Source organism: Aplidium turbinatum, chromosome 7 (genome assembly GCF_918807975.1).
Source record: "Aplidium turbinatum chromosome 7, kaAplTurb1.1, whole genome shotgun sequence".
Classification (NCBI taxonomy): Eukaryota; Metazoa; Chordata; class Ascidiacea; order Aplousobranchia; family Polyclinidae; genus Aplidium; species Aplidium turbinatum.
In genome coordinates, this window is record NC_137478.1 from 7,192,052 (window position 1) to 7,215,027 (window position 22,976).

The 22,976-nt window shown below is 36.5% G+C and overlaps 2 protein-coding genes across 3 annotated transcripts in view; both read left to right on the plus strand.

Moving 5' to 3' along the window:
- Positions 1-6,150: 6,150 nt before the first annotated feature.
- On the plus strand, positions 6,151-22,235 carry LOC145774648 (kelch-like protein 38). 2 transcript variants are annotated; one of them, XM_082585940.1, is made up of 7 exons: positions 6,151-6,256; positions 7,163-7,286; positions 7,487-7,640; positions 18,899-19,122; positions 19,916-20,136; positions 21,702-21,793; positions 22,142-22,235. In XM_082585940.1, the coding sequence occupies exons 3-6, from the start codon at positions 7,634-7,636 to the stop codon at positions 21,739-21,741; spliced, it is 492 nt and encodes a 163-aa protein (XP_082442066.1). In that variant the 5' UTR covers positions 6,151-6,256; positions 7,163-7,286; positions 7,487-7,633; the 3' UTR covers positions 21,742-21,793; positions 22,142-22,235. The 2 variants fall into 2 exon arrangements, with proteins under 2 accessions (XP_082442066.1, XP_082442067.1); XM_082585941.1 differs by having other exon boundaries at positions 7,163-7,273; positions 7,475-7,640.
- Positions 21,940-22,976, plus strand: part of LOC145774649 (uncharacterized) — a 28,026-nt gene continuing 26,989 nt past the window's right edge. The window contains exon 1 of the mRNA XM_082585942.1: positions 21,940-22,325. The gene's annotated coding sequence lies outside the window, so the exon portion shown is untranslated. The remainder of the gene's footprint in view (positions 22,326-22,976) is intronic.

A 22,976-nucleotide genomic window follows, 5' to 3' on the forward strand; every position in this document is an offset into this window, starting at 1 on the left:
GAATTACATTTGTCTTGACTTTTTCTCGCAGTGCATCAGCATCATCTGTGGAAACGGAGTGCAGAATTGTAGCCACGACGTCTTGAAGGAGGGATGAAGACATGATGCCATAACGCATTTCATGTTGTTGAAGCACTTGTTGAATCGTTTCTTCACCCCTTCAAGGACTTTTACTTTCAACTCCTCACAGGTCACAAGATCACTGATCTCGGTCAACTTCTTCCCGCTAATTGTGATGGTTGGAAGCAAGACTCCGTAATATGCCTTGGACTCGCCCTGGAGAATGTCTAAAGCCTGGCAGATAGGCTTCATCACACGGAGATATTCGCCGAAGAAGTTGACGTCAGCTAGAAAAGACCGAAACTTTGCAACCAAGCCGATTATATAGCTGCTTGACCACGCCAGTATTGCAAAAAAACAAGCATTTTTTTCAAAATAAATTAAAAAGTAGCGGGTAGCGGGAGTGCGACTGAAAAAAAGTAGCGCCTCTCCCGCTACTTTGGAATAAAAATAGCGCCGCTACTGCAGCCGCTACTCCAACTAAAAAGTAGCGTCGCTATGCTACTTTTATTAAAAAAGTAGCGCGCTACTGCCCACCTCACTTTGCTTTTGCTCACTAGGTACATACAATCAGACTTTTTGTACCGAATGCTTGAACTCTGTTTGGTAATTACAGAAGAAAAAAGAGTTTTGGCAGTAGTGGGAACTGGGAATCGAACACACCCACAGCCGTACATTAAAAAATGCGTATATTTGGGTACAAATAATTAGAAAAACTATATTACATAATTATAAAACCATGAACTGAACTGTTTCCTTAATCCTTTCATAAAACTAGTCAAACCAGTGTTAATTTTGGCACCAACAAAATATTAAATTACTTGAATCTGATTAGTCTTTCTACATATATAATGAAACTGTCCCAATCAACATGTTAATTTAAATAGCTAAAAACAAATTATGAAACTACCTGAATCTGTTTAATCTATCTATAAAACTGTTCAAATTAACATCTTAATTTGGGCACCAACAAAATATGAATTTATCTGAATCTAACAGATCCATCAATTCAACTGTTCAAATCAACATGTGTTAATTTGGGCATTAACAAAGTATAAAGTTACCTGAATCTGATTAATGCTTCTATGAAATTGTTCCAAATAACATGTTAATTTGGGCACCAACAAATATGAAATCACTTATATCTGAGTAATCCTTCTATCATCATCATCTTCTATGAAATTCTACGAATCCTTCTATGAAACTGTCCAAATCAACATTAATTTGAGAATAAACAAAATATGAATTTGCTGTGATGGTCAGAAATAAAAGCGCCACAGAGTGGCATGATTCATGAACAACTAAGAATTTGAGAAAAACGAAATTCGCCGCAAATAATAACTGCTGTAAATAATTTGTCTTTGTGTAATATTGTAGCCTACATGAGATGAGACAGCAAAGATTTCACTGGACCAAAGCCTGTTGATTCGTTTGAAATGATGATCTTAAACATAGGCTTTTGCTGAAAGATCTAATCGTTGACACCGGGGAAAATATTCACCAAAGTAGCCTACACAAAATGTTTCATGCCAAGCTAATTTGGGATTCTCTTTTTTTCCAATCACACTGAAATAATTATCATTTTTCAGCCCTGATTTTAAAAATGTTGCAACCTTGCGATTTGTTCAATGTATGGATATTAATATTAATTATTATCATACAATCGATTGAGTTTCGCTTTTAGCGACATGATTGTTGCTTAGCCTTTCAGCCTGATGCTGCGAGTTCGCAGCGGTAATAGCGAATTGCAGCAGCTTTCGTAACACAGTTCCCTAGTCATGTTTAGTTCAGCTTTTTTTCATTTTTGACCATCACAACGAAAAAAACAATATACCGGTATGGCAAACATGGCAGAGTTCTAGAAAAAGGTAGAGGCGACAAAACGCGGACGTTATAATGACGATGTATACCAAAGCAGAACAATCAGTTTAAAATATGGCACAGTCGCATTGCGATGACGAATGGTGTTGAAGTCAGTGAGTCGTTCTTTAATGCGGCTCTTCTTGCTTGAGGCTGCTGTCTGTTGAGTTTTTGTGTTGTTGTTAGGCTTTATTCTGTGAAATTTTGTTGAATCAGTGGATTAATGGATTAGATGACGTAGTTCTTCCCTTTCGGCACGTTTGTTGATTTTTGGATTCTGTTTACTTATGAAAATAGCCTCTTTGAAGCGTATTTGTACCGCGTCGTTTTCTCTGGCAGTGGTTGTAAATTCAAAGTCGGCGAGCCAATGTTGTTGATAATCAAAGACTGAGTTTTTATCTAAGCTAACGTGGTCGTTCAGGCGGGAATGGAGTGGGCAGATCGTGCTGCCAATGTAGCTTTCCCTGCATTTCTTGCATATGATCTTGTAATCACAGATTCACAGTTCGTGACTTCTTGGTGGTGGGCTACATTATGTTGTCTTTCCGTAGTGGGTAGCCTATTAAGATTACGGTATCTTATTTCGATTTCAAACACTTCTTCGGTTTGCATTTTTTAGATCCAGCATGCATCGTTTCCTCTAGAAATAAAAACAAATTGCACGGAATCTCTACTGCCTCCTGTGTGTAATGCGTATTGCCCCTGTCTGATGGATACTTTTGTTTTGTTATCGGGACTTTTTTCGAATTTGCCCTTTGTTTAGCAAGGTGACATTCTAGAAAAGACAATAGAAAGTTGCTAGTCTTAGCCTACCCTTTCCAGCATTACACTACAGAAGTTAAAATTGTATAGGCTATTCAATTGAGGACCACTTTGATCTGTAACTGCCTTATCGTAGCTTTCCGCAATTGTGTAGATGCAAGCTACAATATCTACTGTAGCCTACCTCTACAGGTGAAAACGTTTATAGAAATCAGGGATAGGCCTACTGGGCAGAAATATGTCAATTAGAAGCAGCATAGGCTAACGAAAAAGCAACTAGGTCTAAATTCTTCAACCTTAAACTTTCATGTTCATTCATTTTCATGTGCTATAGCTTAGTTCAGTGGTTCCCAACCTATGGGTCATGGTCTTATAATAATAATAACAATGGTGTTACAAGCACAGTAGTGCTTTTTCACCTTCATGATAACTTACGTAGCAATATTAAGAAAAAAAAACAAAATAGAATACCAACAAGGAAGTCATAAACAAGAAAAAACACCAAGAAAACGAGTCAATACTACCTAGAGCAGTGGTTCTCAACCTTTTTGTCATGGTGGACCCCTTTTGGTGTCTTCGAAGCGGTCGCAGACCCCTAAAAATTTCAATTTGAAATTTTGGTATATCGCGTTTCCTTATGGAATCATATGTTACATAAGTTTCAAAGCAACACACTTAAAAAAATTTGCTGAATTCGCAACGCACTTGACGATTGATGGGATTGACAAAATTATGTTATGACTTATGAGCTATATGTTGGCACACAGGATCAAACATCGGTAAGCTATATGCTCATTTGATGTTTTTGTATAACTTTTATCAAAAGTTAATAGAATACTTGCGACTGTTACAAAGAATTTCTCCCTTTTTTCATTTGAAATCAATATTAATTCGTTACATATAATCTTTGTCATTGCAAAACTGTGAGTGGTGATAGACTGCTGACTAACGTTTGTATTTCTAAATTAATCATTGATCAACAATCTGTTGTCTTAAAAGAATTTAGTTGAACATAGCCTTATTAAAAGGTTTAAGTAATTTATATGATATTTTAGTTAAGAAACCAAACCTTTGTGCAATGTCCTTTGCAATTTCAAACGACGCACCAGTGCGTTGCGACTTACAGTTTAAGAATCACTGTAGGCTAATACATAAACAAAGCACAAACAATTTTTAAATTTTTTAATTTATCCGTCATGTTGAAAACTCGGAAACTTTCGCGGACCCCCGGAAATTGCTTCACGGACCCCTTGGGGTCCGCGGACCCCCGGTTGAGAACCACTGACCTAGAGCATACACATCATATAAAGGCACAGTATAACACTGAAAATCAAACAAAAACACCTGGGGCTGAAGACACCATATAAGATAGCATAACTGTCAGTAGAGATAGGTATACAATATATAAATCATACGTAGTGGGTTACAAACAGTATATACTGTACAAGTTACAAGATGCAGTGAATATCAACGTTAGTGGAAGCGGCCAGTAGGCTACTTGCAAAATATTAGTATCCAAGTGGGTCAAATTTAACTTCTCTATATCTCCAGTGGTGATCCAGTCTTGCTTTGAAGCTGTTCAAAGTTCTTGTGGTTATTGGTCACTTGACCCAAAGTGACACTTGTTAGTTAAGTTCTTGTGCTTAGTGGTCACTTAAAGTTAGTGGTCACTTAAAGTTAGTGGGTTGCTTGTTTTTTTTTTCAAACAGGTAAAATCTTTAGTAAAGTAGCTGTTTGTATGATATATTGCAATAAAGCAAAATCTTGCAAGTGAAACTGTGTTTATCGACCATTTTGCATGTAGGCTACCTCCTTTCATTCTTACTTCATGTTGGTTTTGGGAAGTTTTGGCCAACCTAAAACGCTATCAACACATAATGTAGGCATCATATTTGTTTTTGAATGCCTTCAAAGTAAAATATCAGGTTATGCTTGGGTGGCAAAATTTTTTAAACTTTATTTTGTAGAATATTTGGGTCGCTTCAAAAAAACGTTGGGAACCACTGGCCTAGTTTATGGTTCAAGATTGCTTGAATGTAACAAAACAATAACATAGGCAATATGCATTTTAACATGGTGTTCTGTTTAGCATTATGGTTGTTACATTGTGGTGGTGGCCTTTACGTTTTTTCCCCATTATTTCAGTGAAACTTTGGCAAACGCTGTATTTTAACACATCACTTTTTTAACACATACCGGTACTGGTTGCTGCTTTTAATCTTTATCTTTGGCTTTCTCAGCCAGAGAATGAAGATTCAAAGCAGCAGCAGTTTTTTCTTAATGTCAGTAACTAAATATAATAATAATAATATATGAGATGTTGTAAAGCAGAGTGCTTATTCATCTTTTAATCACGTACAGTAAACAACTAATTAAGATAATAACAATATTAAGATTAACAGAGGTATCAACAGTGATACACACGCAAAAGTAAACAGCTATGTAATATCAATGTGACTAGGTAAAAAGACACACCAAAAAAATACCAAAGTTTTTGTTATTGCACTAAAGCAATATTGGTATGCATCAATTAGGCAGTGACTGCTGGAATGCCTAATGTTAACAGTGTAATTGAACACTAGTGTTGGTACAGTAATAACAGTAGGCTACACAATCACAACAATAAATAGTACACTACAGACTACAGTATTAGATATTGGCAACAACAGTATAAATAGAAAGTAACGTTAAAAATTTTGGAAACAAAACTTATTGTGGTAAGCTTACACAAACACAACATAAAAATTAGAAACATTGTGGGGTGTACACAGTATCCCGGTTTTGGAAAAATTTATCTAATGAAGCTTTAAACGAATTTACACATTGGCGAAGCAACCACATGCTCAGGGAGACTGTTCCACTCATTGATCACACGGCAAGTAAAAAAGTTACCAAATTTTCTGGTCTTGGGCCTTGGCTTTTCCAGCTTAAGGCTGTGTCCTCTTGTAGCAATGTTTTTCAGGTTCAGTGTGAATAGATTGTTGACATTGACATCATACAAGCCATGCATGTATTTAAATGTTTCAATGAAATCACCTCGGAGTTTTCTGTGTTCTGTAGTGGGCAGACCAAGTTTTTGCAGCCTTTCTGGATAAGTTAGTTCTCGAAATCCAAACACAAGTTTTGTGGCTCTTTGTTGAACTGCTTCTACTTTAATAATTTGATATTTGAAATTTGGCCACCAGATGATGTTGTTATATTCCAATATTGTTCTTTTTATTTATTAAAGTAGTGTGCCTGCCTCTGCACAGTGCACAATTGTGTAGCCTATATTAATGTGTAGTTAGATTTATTGTTATGGGGTGGTGACTCACTAGATGACCACTTATGGTCTTTCACTATCATCCTGGTTGCGCCATAATCTCTCCTACAATTGTACAATGCATTGTTTTGACAATTTTGTTTACTCTGCTTGTTTGTTTTGTTGTGCTGTTGAAACAAAATAACTTGACTTGACTCATTATATCTAGCTTGTTAATTGTCCACTAATAAAAGTTTTGAGACTTGCAATGGCCACTCAAATTTGTGAAGAGATTAAAAACTATGCAAAAAACTTTATGTCTGACCTGAATCGGTAAGCCAACTTTTACACTATTTATTCATATATATATTGTTTTTATAAACATATATATACTTTTACTATTATCCAGAGTGTGTGAGTGAGGTTTCATAGGACCTCAGTTCGACACAGTTCAGAAGCACTTTTTTTTGACAAACTTCATTCATATTCGAAACAGCCCATTTGAAGATTTTATTTTTCCACTGCTTTCAGCTCTCTTTTGTGTCACTTTTTTAAAATTGCGTTATGTTTTCCCAACGAAAGCACCAGCTATAAACATTATTATCTCATTCTACATTTTTTTAATGTGGTTTGTTTTCCATTGTTTTTACTTGTGAGTAAAAAAGGTCAATCATTTTTATTTTTCAATTGTGTTGGAATGTAATAGTTTCCCTTGGTAAATTTGATTTCATAAAAAAAAGATGCAGTGACATTTGTTGAACAAAACTGTATGTGATCTTTGTTGCACAATTGTTTGCATGAATTTACTCAGTTAAATTTTGTTTCAGTATTGACTTGTCATAATCTTTACTGGTCTAGTCTGGAGTTGCACCTGATTTTTCACTGTTAATGAGTAAGTTTGATGCCAAACAAATTAACAATGCTGATTTTTAAAGAAAGCATTTCATCAATCAATATCTTTAGCTTTTAAATTTTTCTATTTTTTTATTGGTATCAAATTTGTGTATTTTTATGTACGGATGAAGTTCTTTTATGCCAAAATATGCTCTTGAGCACATGACTTCATGCTCAAGAGACGTAATGTACTGTAGCCTTAGGTTCTAAGTCATATTGCTAGCCACTAGCCACATCTTAAGTTAGGCGAATTCTGTTGTAATGTAACTGGCACACAAAACATCAAAAGATAAAAACTTTGGTTGTAAAAAAACAATGCAACCTAATGAAGTTTCGATTATTTAGAGAGCGATTTGAATCGGGATCCTCATGTGATGCAATACTTCATGTTGATGGAAAAGATTTTCGAGTTCACAAAACAATTGTTGGAAAAGCATCACCTTTCTTCAGGAAGTTGTTTGAAGTTGAGGTATCATGGCATTGTCAATCAATTTGCCTAAATAGATAAAATTATAAGAATTTGAGAAGAGAAATTATACATAACCTTTTAACATATTAATTATATTCAATTAAAATGAGCATGAAATCATGAATAGTATAAATTTTAATTGATTGGATTAGTTCTGACTCTCTTGTGATAAGTGACATGACATTGAGTTTGATTTGTAGATGAAAGAAAAATATGATTCATTTGCTGACATCAAAAACATGAATGCCGGTGTGATGGAATGCATTCTTACATACATCTACACAGGGGCTATTAAAATTGAAGAAGATTACTTGGAAGATTTATTCCTTGCTTCTAATTTTCTTTAAATGGATGGTACTGAAAATTGTATACTTATTTCGGTTTTACACTACTTTTTAGATTTCTATCTCCACTGTTTGACTTTGAATTGGTTCAGTTTTTAACTTTATGCATTGGTGCTCATGTCTTTTGCTTTCTGTGTCTGGATTTTGCTAATTTTACATCTTCATATGTGCATTTGTTTCAATCTTCTCACCCATGCATTAGTTTACCATGTCATTTGTGGCAACAGGACATCCTGTTGCGGCCGACCTGTCACTGGACAACTGACCACGGCTGACCTGTTGCAAGGACATTTCATCTCATGGTATATCGCACCACTAGACGACTTGGCGCCCTTTCCTGACTAAACTGATTAACACTTCCTTATCATAGCATGCCTGTTGCTGGTTTAACTCAAACCTTGGTCATCTGTTGACCTATTTTAGGAAACAGCAACAGAGTAATGTCAAAACTACTCCAGTACCGGTTGATTGTTGATGTTTTTAATATTGTACCATGAACTGCTTCATAGAGATGGACTGGAAACACTGCTCGGTTTTTATCGCGAGTGGACAAGTTAGGGCGGGAGTTTGTTTTGTGCTGTGCTCTGTGTTATTGACAATGACAAGTTGACAACAGTTATTGAGCAGGCATGTTGGCTTGAGTTTTGCTTCTACAGTAGTATTTCTATGCTAAGAGTAGATTTTTGAAGGATGTTAAGTTTTTAATTGCTTAGGACATCACATCAAACTAGGATAACAGATACCAAAGCAGCAGCTTACCTAAAGAAAACAGAAGTTTACTTGGAAACAGATTAAGGAATACGAAATTACAGATGCAATAGATCGCAAGCTAGAATCTGTGTTCGCTAACCTCAAGAAGAATTTTAAAGTTGATATGTTTTACATTTTGACCAAACTGAGACAGTTGTGTTGTCTCATTTATGCAAACATTTCTTTTTGTTTAGCTTAAACCTTTGATTCTCAAAGTTTCTGTTTATCGGTACTCTTTGTAGGTTTGCATGTAAGTAAGTAAGTTATCTAAAAAATCTGTCACATTTTTACCTGTTAAGTTAAATCTGCTTTTTGGCATAAATTTGTTTCTACTCAGGTGTTATATTTACCACATATGGTAAGTTTTGGTAGCCATAGACTGTATTTGTTTTATACCCAGCAACCCATTGCAATCTTTCAAAAAACAATTAGTAGTTCTAGTTTAATACAAAAACTGTGTGTTTATGACTAATTAAATTTCAATCAACCGTACACAACACACGCCCCATTATCCTAGCACTATCACGACCAGAATGGCCCGTTTCGGTGAGTCCGATTTGGTGAGTCCGATTCGGTGAGTCTGATCCCTTAACGGGGGATTTTTTCAAATTTTTTTTTAAATTATTGGCTACCATAGCCTAATTATCATTGCCGTTTTAGGGGTTAGAGGTTAGGAACTCACCGAATCAGACTCACCGAATCGGACTCACCAAATAGTAGCAGACCCATCAAGACAGGCATGGGTGCGCCTCAATCGTCTCCGTACGGGCGTCAGGCTTTTCCGCTCAACCATGCACCAATGGGGAATGGTCTCTCCCTCCTCCTGTGAATGTGGTGCCGAGGAACAGACTGCAGACCACATCATCAACGATTGCACCATCTTCAAGCCACCCAACGGAGTGGAAGTTCTGCGTGTCATGGATGATGAAACCAAAGACTGGCTGTTCTCTAGTAGCCTTCCAGTGTAGTCCGGGAACATCGCAAATCTGGGGTGGTAAAAGGATAGACCCTCGGCCCCAGAGGCTCACACGACGACGAACCGTACACAAAATAAATTAGGCAAACAATATCATTCAGAAGCCCAATAATAATACAATCAATTGAATCAAACTAAAATGTATTGTAAATAAGCCATCAATACTAGCTAACATGCTTTACTTAGCTTTTTGTTGTTCAGAAAGTCCAAATGATTTTGCGTAATCAATGTTCTGAGCTTAATTAGTAGCTATAATGTTGACTGCACTGTAGCATTTACACATCACGGAACTAAAAATATTTTAAAATGAAATTTCTATTATAGAAGGATCCAGTATCCTAGTGTTTTGGAACAATTAAGTGTGAGAAGCTGTGGGGTCATCTTAACGTTGCTATAGCCAATCGTCATTAACATTTAATTAAATGTACAAACCAGTTACAGTCATTTAATGGTGAGTTAGAATCGAAGGGGTTGACACTTGACAGTGTGATATAAAGTTCAGTTAATGTCACAACTGCACGAACTACGACCAAAACAAAAAGTCATGTCGTAACGAGGTTGAGAAAAGCTTTGTAAACCTGGGTACACATATAGTGTACGTGTGGTAGGTTCAGTGCAGATAAGACAAAAAAGTTTTGACGTGACAAAAGAGGTAGTGACAAGTGCAAGGTTCGAATTCTTACCAATGTCACTACAGATCATGAAAGTATTCTTTGAAAATAAATTGATGTAATGATGGATTTTTAACAAATACTTGTTTCAATTTTTCTTTGCTTCTTTAAACACTATTCACATCCATCACCAGTTTTTATTTTGGTTTAAAATTTGCGGCCAATTTGAATTATTGTTGCACAGTTTTAACAAGTTTCGAAAGGTTTCAATTTGATATCATAATACCTGTGCTTTCAAGCATCATATTAAAAATTGTGACGTCACTTCTAAACGCGCAATAACTTTTGATTTCTATATTAACCATTTATTTTATTGTGATGACATTCACTGCAATACCGGTATCCCAGTCTTTCATTCAGTGCACGTCACAGCGAATGTAAATTTTACAGCGAATTGTACAGGCGTGGGCGTAGCGCTTCAACCATGCTCGAGCGGGATTGAGGTTCTTGGTACATTGTGTAACTCTTTGCGATATAGGCTACTCAAACCTGTCATAACACCTTGAACCGGATATAACCAGTTGTTAATTATTATAGATCATGATTTCACTGTAGCGAAAATCAAAGCATTATCTAGGGATTCGAAAATGTACTATTTTACAGTTGGTCCGCCTGTAAAAAAAATTTGCATGCCTGATATGGGTCTGCTACTATTCGGCGAGTCCGATTCGGCGAGTCCGATTCGACTAGTCCGATTCGGCGAGTTCCCTATTCGGCGAGAGCCCTTTTCGGCGAGTGCCCTATTCGGCGAGTTTTTGAAATTTTTGAAAGGAAATTATCGGGTACCGTAGCTTAATTATAATTGCCGTTTTTACATCGTTTTAACGTCGCTAAACGTTGAAATCGTGGAGAAAGGAATAAAAAGAAAATTTTTGAATTATTAAATTAAAATTCGTCATGTCAGTTCAGTTGTTTTTATTTCTGACCATCATATGAAAAACAATACACGTCAACATAGCAAAGGTAGAAGCGACAAAACGCGAACGTTAAAACGTGCTTGAATTCGTCATGTCAGTTCAGTTGTTTTTCTTTCTGATCATGATATCAAAAACAATACACGTCAACATAGCAAAGGTGTAGAAAAAGGTAGAAGCGACAAAACGCGAACGTTAAAACGTGCTTGTGACCGAAGTAAGTTATTGAGTTGAAAGAAATTTGGCACGGTCGCAACACTTTCAGAAAAATTTAAGATATGAAGGAAAAATAAAACAAAGAAAATGTTCCAAAAAAAAAAAAAATAGATCATGTTTATGTCTATAAGTTAGTACTTTTGAATAGTTAAAATGATTAGTTTGGACCAACAAATGTGTGGCCTACAGCTTGGATTGAAAGGAAATTATCGGGTACCGTAGCCTAGTTATCCCGACCAGCAAAAATTTGTTCCAAGAACACAGTTCATTTTTACATTGTAGTAACAGAATGAAAAGGCTAAACAAATGTGTGGCCTATCGTGTTAACGTCGCTAAACGTTGAAATCGTGTAGAAAAGGGAGCTTTTGCTGACTAGGATACTTTGAAACTGAGAAACATTCACAGAAGCCCTACGATTTGTTCCAAGAACCCATTTAGCATAACATTTCATTTGTACATTGATTCAACGTCTGAATACATTATCTTAAAAATGCAACGTATCGTAGGGCTTCTGTGAATGTTTCTCAGTTTCAACGTATCCTAGTCAGCAAAAGCACCCTTTTCTACACGATTTCAACGTTTAGCGACGTTAAAACGATAGGCCACACATTTGGTTAGCCTTTTCATTCTGTTACTACAATGTAAAAATGAACTGTTAGGCTAACTGGGTTCTTGGAACAAATTTTTGCTGGTCGGGATAACTAGGCTACGGTAGCCTACCCGATAATTTCCTTTCAATCTAAGCTGTAGGAGTGTAGGTCACACATTTGTTGATCCAAACTAATCATTTTAACCATAGGCGCCTAAGCCGTGGGGGCCAGGCCCCCACGCATATTTCCGCGTGGGAGCAACTTTTTATGCGGCATTGATACATAAAACAATAGATGAACTAGCGATCGGCAGCAGAAAAACATTTTTAAATGCAAACCGCAACAGCTTCGCAGTAAATAATCACTAGAACGAGTAGCGATGCTACAATCCCACCCCAGACAAAAAAATCTGTCATTTTTACATTGATTTAACGTCTGCAGACGTTAAATCAATGTAAAAATGACAGATTTTGCTGCCTGTGACATAGCAAAAATCTACCATTTTGCGTTGATTCAATGTCATCAGATGTTGAATGCACCCAAAAACAACATAATTTGCTACGTTGACGCAGCGTGCGTTTAACTTAATGCGCTTGCAAACAGCCTCGCTGTCGCTTTCGAAAGTCGAAACCTCTGCAGAGAATTGTCGCGGCAGTGAATCGGTTGCTGTGAAAATGAACTTGAAGTCTCGGCCCGAGGTTACCACTAACCAACGTAACAAGGGCTGGTACAAGCCTTACTGCCCACAGTCGCCCAAGCGGCATAATCAACACAACAACGGACTCGCGCAAACTGCATGGCGCACACACGACCGTTGCCATAGAAACCCAATCAAAGGCGGGGAATATGCGCATCTTTTGTTTCATCTGCAACACGAAAACGGGCGTATTACAGCGAATTGAAACTTGAAAGCTGGTCAGCCATAAGTTGCGATATTGTAGTGAAAAGGGAGCAATGTCAAGTCGAAAACTTAATCAAACGTCTCTCTGTAACTATTTTTCAAGGGCTGTTTACGGATGTCAGCAACTTTTAAATTTATTAAAGGTGACGTGCTGTTGAATTGATGTAAACATGAATGATTTTGCTTTCAACAGGTATATTTTCAAGCATATGATCAAGTTAGTATTTTCATTCCATTTACAGTATACCTTTTAGTAAACCTTTTCGTCTCTTGTTTCATGCTAATAAATCTAGTTCGTTGCTAAACTTTATGTTGTGCTTAGCTTAAAGAGTCGCAGTCCATCAACCGCTAGCCAACGCAGACGCATAGCATGTGTTTTGGTCGAGCTTTGTTTATAATGATTAACGGTAGGTCGAACGTAGCGATAACTCCGAGTGTGGCAATAAAAGCAATCCTAGTGTGACGACATAATTACGTCATCCATCTGCGTGACATTTCGCTGAAATTACCTTGCTGCTGATGAAACACGCTTTCGCCCCCACGGCCAAAAAAATAGTTAGGCGCCTATGATTTTAACTATTCAAAAGTACTAACTTATAGACATAAACATTATTTTTTTTGTAACATTTTCTTCGTTTTATTTTTCCTTCATATCTTAAATTTTTCTGAAGGTGATGCAACCTTGCCAAATTTCTTTCAACTCAGTAACTTACTTCGGTCACAAGCACGTTTTAACGTTCGCGTTTTGTCGCTTCTACCTTTTTCTACACCTTTGCTATGTTGACGTGTATTGTTTTTGATATGATGGTCAAAAATAAAAATAACTGAACTGACATGACGAATTCAAGCACGTTTTAACGCTCGCGTTTTGTCGCTTCTACCTTTGCTATGTTGACGTGTATTGTTTTTGATATGATGGTCAAAAATAAAAACAACTGAACTGACATGACGAATTTTAATTTAATAGTTCAAACATTTTCTTTTTATTCCTTTCTGCACGATTTCAACGTTTAGCGACGTTAAAACGATGTAAAAACGGCAATTGTAATTAGGCTACGGTACCCGATAATTTCCTTTTAAAAATTTCAAAAACTCGTCGAATAGGGCACTCGCCGAAAAAGGCTCTCGCCGAATAGGGAACTCGCCGAATCGGACTAGTCGAATCGGACTCGCCGAATCGGACTCGCCGAAACGGGCCATTCCGGCCTGATATAGACTTGCGGTTGCAACTTTTGTTCGTTTTTCCACAGTTTTTAACCGTTTGTTATAAAGTTTTTATTTCTCATGCTGCGGACATGCTATGATGAAGAAGCTTCAATTGGTTTGGTAAGGAATTTGCGTCAAGTCGTCTTGTCGTGAGATGTCCTTGTAGGGGTAGGGGGTAGAGACCCTTTTTATGGGTACCATCTCAAAACCCATTTGCCTATCGCTTATTGGAACCAAAATATGTCAAATAATCAGAAAAAAAATATTGTAAATTTTTTCGGCCAAAATTCAGCGTCTGCACCCCCAAAAACCCCAAAAACTGACAATTTTATGAAATCGCGCTTATTTTCTTTAATGTTAGAGCTATATTGGTCTATGAGGTGTCTATTCTTATTAGAATTAGTCAGAGAAGCCATTCAAAAACTCTAAATTAGCACAATTTAATGTTTTAGACCAAAAAACTAAAAAAATACCTTATTTTTCAATTTTCGCTAGAAAAAAAAAAACAATTTTTTCATAAATTTACAAAAAAAAATTGAAAAAAAGTCAAAAATTTTTTTTAGAAGTTTGTTTTCACATTTGCTCTCCCATTGAATGAATAATGTAACTGTTAATGAATTTTTATGAATAATTTTCCTATTTTTAAAGTTTTTGAATGATGTTTTTTGTAAATACAGTGCTTTAAACATTTTTTAATCCATTACTCGTATGCATACACACTTTGCGGCCAGCATGCTAAATGCAGCTACAAACTACTACTGAATATATATAAACATAAAGTCATCAGTTGATTATTGGAACTCACATTCATAAGTATACATTTATATATATATCATAGACTGGCGGTTTCGTTGTTATTGAATGTGCTTTTGGAATGCACTGCGAATTTCCTTCACATTTTTTAATGTGAATGACCTGTTTCTTGCATCAGGAGAAGTGTCCCAACTACCCTTTACAGAGCAAGGAACTATTTGACAGTCTTCTGTGAGTTCAACATCCTCATGTTCTGGATATTTCCACTTCAGATCAGAATTTGCTGAGCGATGCAAATAATCAATCAAATAGTTGTCATTCTCAATCTTTTTGACATAGCCAATGTACCAAACAAATTGATAAATATTGTTCTGCCATGCGCTAACACAAAGTTCATTAACTTGAAGATTATATGTCTGTCTATTCTTTGAAGTGTATATTATTTCAGTGTCTTTCATAGCATCTAAAACATCATCATTTGATGGCAAATCACAAATAGTACTGCTTGATGTGTTGGTATCATCTCCTGCCAACAAAATGGTGAAATTTTCCAACTTTTCTTCATGAGTAATTTTGTTGAGCCGAAACAAATCTGATTTTGCTGCTTTATCAAATTTGTGAGTATAGACATAATAGGCAAGTTCGTGTTTGATGACATCCTTTTGGATTTCTGGCTTTTTTTGAAGGACATCATGGAGCTCATCAACAGAAGTACATGACCCGCCCCATGATTTGCAGTGGTTCAAAAGTTTGTTCGTATAATTTTGAGATTTTTTAGCAATTGCCAGCTTCATCTCAATTCTCTCCTTAAATCTCACTATTTGAGCATCTGTCCAAGCCTCTTCACGCACTGCAAGGGTACCACAAATTTTGCGAGACACCTTATCCACAGTTCCTTGGGTTTCGGATTTGTAGAGAATCATGTTATTTCTGATATTCTTCGCTTTGAATTTGCGGTTTCTGCAATGTGCAACTCTTGCTTCTCTATCAAAGTGAGAAAAATCTCTCTCAGTGACAAGATTTTCATTAGGAAGGCCTTCAAGCTCATGGCTTTCAAGTTGAGAAAGATCCGTTGCTCTCAACTTTTCACCTTCATCAGCAAAGCCATACTCTCTTCCACATTGCAGTTTAATTGCTTCAGCTGCAGATAAACACATCATTCCACAAATTTCTTTTGCCAGATCTGTTGTCATCATTGGAGGCGGAACACCATGGATTTGCACCTCAAATTTGCTCAACGTGTCGGTACGCTTCTCTAAAAGGTGATTGCATAGGCTTGGAAGGATTTGGAGAAGTTCACTCTGTGAGCTACATTCAATGCAGTTGAGAAATGGGAAGGTAACATGGTAGTTGAAAAAAGCCAAGACCTCTAGTTCAGTCATGAAAAGGTCGCTTGCCATATAGACCTTACAGGCCTCAACCAACTGATTTGTATTGTCTACTTCATCCAAAAGCATCAACAGAATGTCTTTTGCATTGATAATGGACGCAGCAGCTTTACCAACTTTTGCAAATCTTCTTTGCTGGTATAAAAACATGCGTTTCACTACATTCTCTCGTTCACATATGTGATCAAATATATCTGCTTTTGAGGATGACTTTGCTGACTTGTCATGAGTAACAAGGTTAAGAATCGCTTCAATTCCAGCCTCAACGATAGCAGTTTTACCACGGAAGAATGACAATTATCAGTGCTGATTGATACTTTCAAATACAAGAATGACAAGAATGACAATGACAATTATCAGTGCTGGATTGATACTTTCAAAGATAGCTCCTTGATTAACCTTCTTTTCAATCATTGACACTACTTTGAGGTTTGATCGATCCAGAGCTTCTACAGTGTGACTCTTACAAAGAAGGTGGAAGGGATGATGATCAGAACTGATCTTCAGAGGAATACTGTTTTCTATTTCTAGATTTTTTGAAACAGCGTCAGTCATAACAGCATCAATTGTTTCCCAAATGCAACTTGGGGTGATATCCTTTCCCTCTACAATACTTGCTATTACAGATAAGCGAGTTAGGGACTCGACAAAAAGGTCGATGATTTGTTCCCTATTTTCAAATGCAAAATATATTGGTCGGAGTCTAAATTCAACAGGTTTGTCACAGTTAGAGATTCTTATGATAAGACTTGGCCAGTCTCCATCAATTGAGCTCCTGCTTGTTGTATCATAGTGCCATGTAGCCTTTGATCCAGGCTGTTTATGGTAAAGGGCCATGGCTGCAGCCCTCTCAACTTCTGAAGCTTGAAGTTGTTTAAAATCAGATATTGTTCTGGATGATGGTAAGACGTAAGTGTAGTTCTCATAGTCAGCTGCTTTTACTGGTACATGATTTCTGGGAGTATCATCTATTATTCCACATTCACCTTCTAGCTGTGCTGCTGGTGTAAGGTAAAAGTCATGACCATACAGATTCTTTGCAACAATTTTTACACACTTTCTTGAATTTTCTGTAGATAAACCACAGACAGCAGAGACCGTTGCACAAGTTGATTTTATTTCTTGAGTTGCTTGTTTTTTAACAACTCTAAGCTTTGGCCTATCCGGGCAGCTCAAGTCTGTTTGAACACCAATTTCTACTGATGGTAAAGTATGGCGAGCCAGACCAGATCTGTTCAGACTCACAGTTTCTTGACCAACTACAGAGGATTCAGCGCCATCAAACATTTGTGAATACTCTTCAGGACAGCCCATTGCACACAACTCCTCTACCATCTGTCGTTCTTTGTTTTCAGCAGCCTCCAATCTGTTGATTTCCTGATTCATTTCAAATATATCATCCACTTCTTCACTGAGGCGACATTCACGATTAGTTTGTTGATCAAGATAAAATACCTTCTCCCTTCCTGTAACCGTTTCCATCCTTCTTCCAATATCAAACAATTTATCGCTTTCTCTTCTCCATTCAGCTATGGCAACTCGCATGGAAACATTTTTAGGTTCTGTTCCTTTCTTCTTTGCAGATTTTCGATGAACTCTCATGTACACTTTGTTGTAGAAGTCTTTAACAAGAGCAACAAGTTTTTTTTCAATGTGGCTTCTGCTGATAATATTCTCAGATGAAAAGGACTTTTGCCAAATTACCACCAGACTTTTGGAGTAAGCAGTGATTACCTCCTTTATCTTCTTGGATCCAAGATTTGATGCATGGGAAAATATGGATATAGCAACATCACTGATCCAAGGCAATTTATCATTAAGCATAAATTGATAGCTAGACATTGTCATACACTATACACTATTCATAAACCTAGGAAATAAAATAAAAATCATTAGCTAATGTACAAACATTTTCGGAAATAAAAATTTGAGCTAATTCCTTAATTTTAAGAGCTTTAGTCGTGGGAAACCACAACAAATGTGCATGGAATGATGTCTTCTTAACATTAGCTTGGATTTCTGGGGTCATTCACTAATTTTGGAGCAGTATAGCCAAAGAAATTAGCAAAAAGTTAGAAAATTTTGCATCGAAAAATTGAAAATTAAGTGTTTTCTTAATTTTTAGGAGTCATTTCTTTGAAAATGCTTAGTTTAAGTCTTTTTATCAGTTTCTAGAGGAAATTCTAACTGAAATAGAGTCTTTATTGACCAAAATAACCCTTAAAATGAGAAAGTTATGCTGATTTAAGTAAAATCGGGGCTTTCGGCGGGTTTTTAGGGGTGCAGATGACCTATTTTGAGCAAAAAAATTTTTATTGTTTATTTAGGTTATTTTGGTCCTAATTAGGAATAGGCAAGCTGGTTTCAAGAATTTGACCTTTTACCCCCTACCCCTAGTCCTTGTGACAGGTCGGTCATGGTTTGTTGTCCAGCGACAGGTTAACCGCGAAAGGATGTCGTGTATCACTGTACTCGTCGTTTGCAATGACATAAAACAATTTACGATGACTGAAAAGTCACCTAATTCAACGCACATTGATGAGGTGAGATGCATACTTAGACATTTCAAAAATCAGTAATTTTATGCATTGAGTTTTGATGAATGCTCCTAATTTAATACTAAAATGGACGTTTTTGGAAACCCAACATACATTTTACACTGTCACATTTTGGCTGAAATCTTTTGAGTTTGCACGATTGTGGTGAAGGGAATCCAAAAGCATCTAAAGGTCTTCTAAATTTTCATGTTACCTGGTTTAAAATTAGAAAGCAGAAATGCTACTTTTAAAACCAAGTTATTTATGAAACATGTTTTTTTAGAATTCTTGGATAAATTGCAATTTTTCAATGACGACCAAAATTTTTAAATGTAGCTGTTATATTACATATTTACTTGTTTTCAGAACTGAAAGGTTTTTGTGGAAATTACTTTGTCAAAATACTAACTGTGTCCACCTGTCTTGGACTCTGCAGTTTGGGAAAACGTTTGGATTGCCAGTTAATTTACAGCAAAGCAAAGATCATGATGCACGATCACATCGCTGAAATTATTCAGGAAGATGAATTCAAGGGCTTATGTTTTGCTGATGTCATGGCTGTTTTGCAATCGATTGATCAAACACGTTCGGTAATGTTTTACAATGGCTAATGTGATCAGAAGGCTACAAAAATGCATAATTTTATTAAAGATTTTTGCGACTTAAAGCATCATGCACACTAACAAATAGATTACCCTTAATTAATTATTTAGTATAGACTACATCATTTCATAGTTCAAGCATAATTTCACTATTTTTATCAAACCTGTCAGAGAACCAAAAACGATGGCAAGACAACATCCAGGCATGGACCAAACTCAATTTGATGACAGTGGGCGAGTTCTCTCCACTCTTAGAAATAAACAAATAAACATTCTGATTCGCAAACAAACATGCTGATTCGCCAATAAACATTCGTATTTGCAAACAAACATGCTGATTCGCAAACAAACATGCTGATTCTCAAATAAGCATTCTTATTTGCAAACAAATATGCTGATTCGCAAATAAACATGCTGATTTGCAATCTGCTGCAAGTGGAAACGGCGCCTGATGATGATTTCGAAACAAAACGTTAAAAGTAGAGCAACGAAGTTAGCAAATGGTGACTATTTACGTCGGAATGGCCCGTTTCGGTGAGTCCGATTCGGTGAGTCTGATTCGGTGAGTCCGATTCGGTGAATCCGATCCCTATTCGGTGATTTTTTCAATTATTTTTTTTAAATTATCGGGTACCGTAACCTAATTATCATTGCCGTTTTAGGGTTAGGGGTTACGGGTTAGGGTTAGAGGTTAGGAACTCACCGAATTGGACTCACCGAATCGGACTCACCGAATAGTAGCAGACCCATTTACGTAACTTAAAATTAACGAAATGTTTAGGTGTATAAAGTCAAAGCTGTTTATGAAGGAGTAATTACCTGGGTGAAGCATAACCTTCAGAATAGGGAAGAATTTCTTACTGATTTGATGGAAGTTGTGATGTTTCAACGTTTGCCTTCTTTCTACTTTAACATGATAAAAGAAGATGAATTGGTTGAGAGATCTGCCAAGTACCAGTCTGTCTTGAACAACCATTTATTTTGGAAAAGAACATCGAATCAGTACAGTAATATGTTCTGTTATATATATCTGTTAGTATTACTCGATACCACAACTAGAAAATAACTCAACCTTCATAATCCTTTGTACTTAATACAGCTTTTTACCAGTATTTTTTATATGAGTCCTTGTTTCTAAGTTGAACACATTTCATAAGTTTATGGAGCTTTTCATTCCACTATTGACTACTCACTACTGCAGTAGCCAGAATTGAGCATTGAAATTGCTTTCCAAATTTAGTTGGAATATAGAACTTTTTTATAGGGAAAACGCGCTTGTGTATCATAACATTTTTTATGAAAGGTGGCATCACATTGTGAATGGAAGTGTTTTTAAATGTTGTTCTCAACCAATCAATTTGAAATGTTAATTAATTAATGAGAATTAGAGGGTGTCGAGTTCTTGTTTAATTCGGGGGTGGATGGGGTGATTTCAACTTCAGCTATGGTTTTAGTCGGAATGGCCCGTTTCGGTGAGTCCGATTCGGTGAGTCCGATCCCTTAACGGGGGATTTTTTCAATTTTTTTTTTAAATTACCAGGTAGCGTAGCCTAATTATCATTGCCGTTTTAGGGTTTGGGGTTAGAGGTTAGGAACTCACCGAATCGGACTCACCGAATAGCAGCAGACCCGGTTTTAGTAGGCTATACAACAGTATGTTATTAAACCTCTGGTATATATATATTTTTAATTTCCGTTCAAAACCTTTTTATTAGCTGGCTAAACAAATAAAATAAATATAGTATCCACTTAAAATGTATTTCGAAACTTTCACTGACTTTTGCTCTCGTTTAGTGAAGTGCGTGAATGTTTCTCTAAATATTTTGTACGAATACATGTAAAAATTTACTACAGATTAAAGTCTCTGACGGTAATGTGTTTATAATAGGTCTCTAGCGTGTGCACTATGCAGCCTTTTCTCTCACGTTAGAAATAGCCTACTTTTGGAAATTTTTTTAATTGAATGATTTTCCGTACAACAATGTCGGATTTTCCATGGAAATATTTTTAAAAAATTACAGCTGTTAAACCATGTTGTATCATAAAATTACTGTTTAGACACTGTGAAAAGTATAATGACAAGATCCGTTATAGGTTATGTCCAGGTATAAGTCTAACTAATATACCATACACAAATCAGTGATGGTTGCTGATGTTGCTAGAACAGTTAGTGATGGCAATCCCCTACTTGTAATTATGAAACAAGTCAAATGTGCATCTATGCGTATTAGGATCAAGGTAGCCAATATCCATGGCTGGCTGAGTTACAGATATAGGGTCAAGCTGGCTGGTCTTTCACCTGTACAGGTTAACCAAAAGCCGTGGAGCTAAAGCCCTCCATATATTGGAGGAATACGGTAGGCTTAAAAAAAAAAACAGTTCATCCATTAATGTTATGTTTGGAAAAAAATTAAAAAAAAATTTACCACAAGTTTTAGGATGTACTGTATCCTAAAACCAGGGCTTGATTAAAAAACGCCGATTCCCCCTCCCCAATTTTATTTTAACAAAAATCTAAAGTTTGGATTTGTGACAATTTAAACTGTAGTCATCTGTTTTGTTTAAAGATTCTACATCTTCACGACACCAATTTGTAGTCATCGCTGAAACAGAGATTAGATTGTTTGATGTGCTCAGCCTGACCTGGAAACAACTTCCGGTATGAGAATGAAAATATTTGTTAAGCCACATGTTACTCTTTCATAAAAAGAAAGTGCATGTGGAGTGAGGTGAGAACACGTGTAAAGCCAATCATGTAATATGCTGCTTTAAAATACGTATAGGCTATAAGCAGAAAACGGAAGATGTAAAGTAGCCTTATCATATCATGAAGTTTTTGACTATTGCATAGTGCAGACGAACAGCATTATTTCAAAACCTTTAATGTTAAAATATTGTAAAACAGTCTTGGAAAACGGTTTATTTTTGTACAAAAAATTTTTGTGATTGACAAGCTGAATCAATTTTTGTGTTTGACTGTTAATGCACTGCTTTTGCTTTTCTTCAGGACGTTGATCAAGATGTATCAGATTCATGTATTGTGGCGTACAAAGATCATTTGTACTTGATTGGTGGCAAAGGAGATCCACGATTGATTCAACGTCTTGATTTGGAGGAAGAGGATGCAGAATGGGAAGAAGTTGGCCGGACTTTGCATAATAGGGTTAATTCTAAAGCAGTTTTAAGAGATGGTAAGTAACTTACAGCCTACTATTTTTTTATTGTGTAAAATGCAGAAAAAATTCTTTTGTTGGGATTGTAAGAAATCCTCAAACATTTTTTTTGGGTTTCGCAAAAGTTTGTTTGTTGTTCTCACTTTGTCATGAGATTTTTGTTGACAGCAGAAGAGTCGTCGCTTTTTTAGTAGGTGGCTGTTTAGTTGGCTACATCTTTTCCTGAGCATCAATATAAGCAGAAAAAATGTAATAAACAGCCACCTACTATAGAAGCATCTGACTAGATCAGGGGTCACCAAACTTTTTTCTCGGAGGGCCGGATTGCTGCGAGATTAACAGCTGCTGGCCGGATGCAAATGCTCTTGAAAAAACATTACATTTTTCCAAATTTGGCCTAAGCTGTCCCCATTTGTGGTGGCCTAATGATAAACAGCAACATCAGTCCTTTACAAAAAGTTTGGTAACCTTTTTCCCTAAAAGTTGTAGTGCAGCAGTTCTTTCCGCAGCACGTGGCGGGCCGGGTGAAATCATTTCGCGGGCCGTAGTTTGGTGACTCCTGGACTAGATGACCAAACAGTCATTCGTAGTTAATCACATTGAATTATTTAACACTGATCGTATTTAAGCGTTTTTCTATATTTGTGATGTACGCTTGCAAGACATATT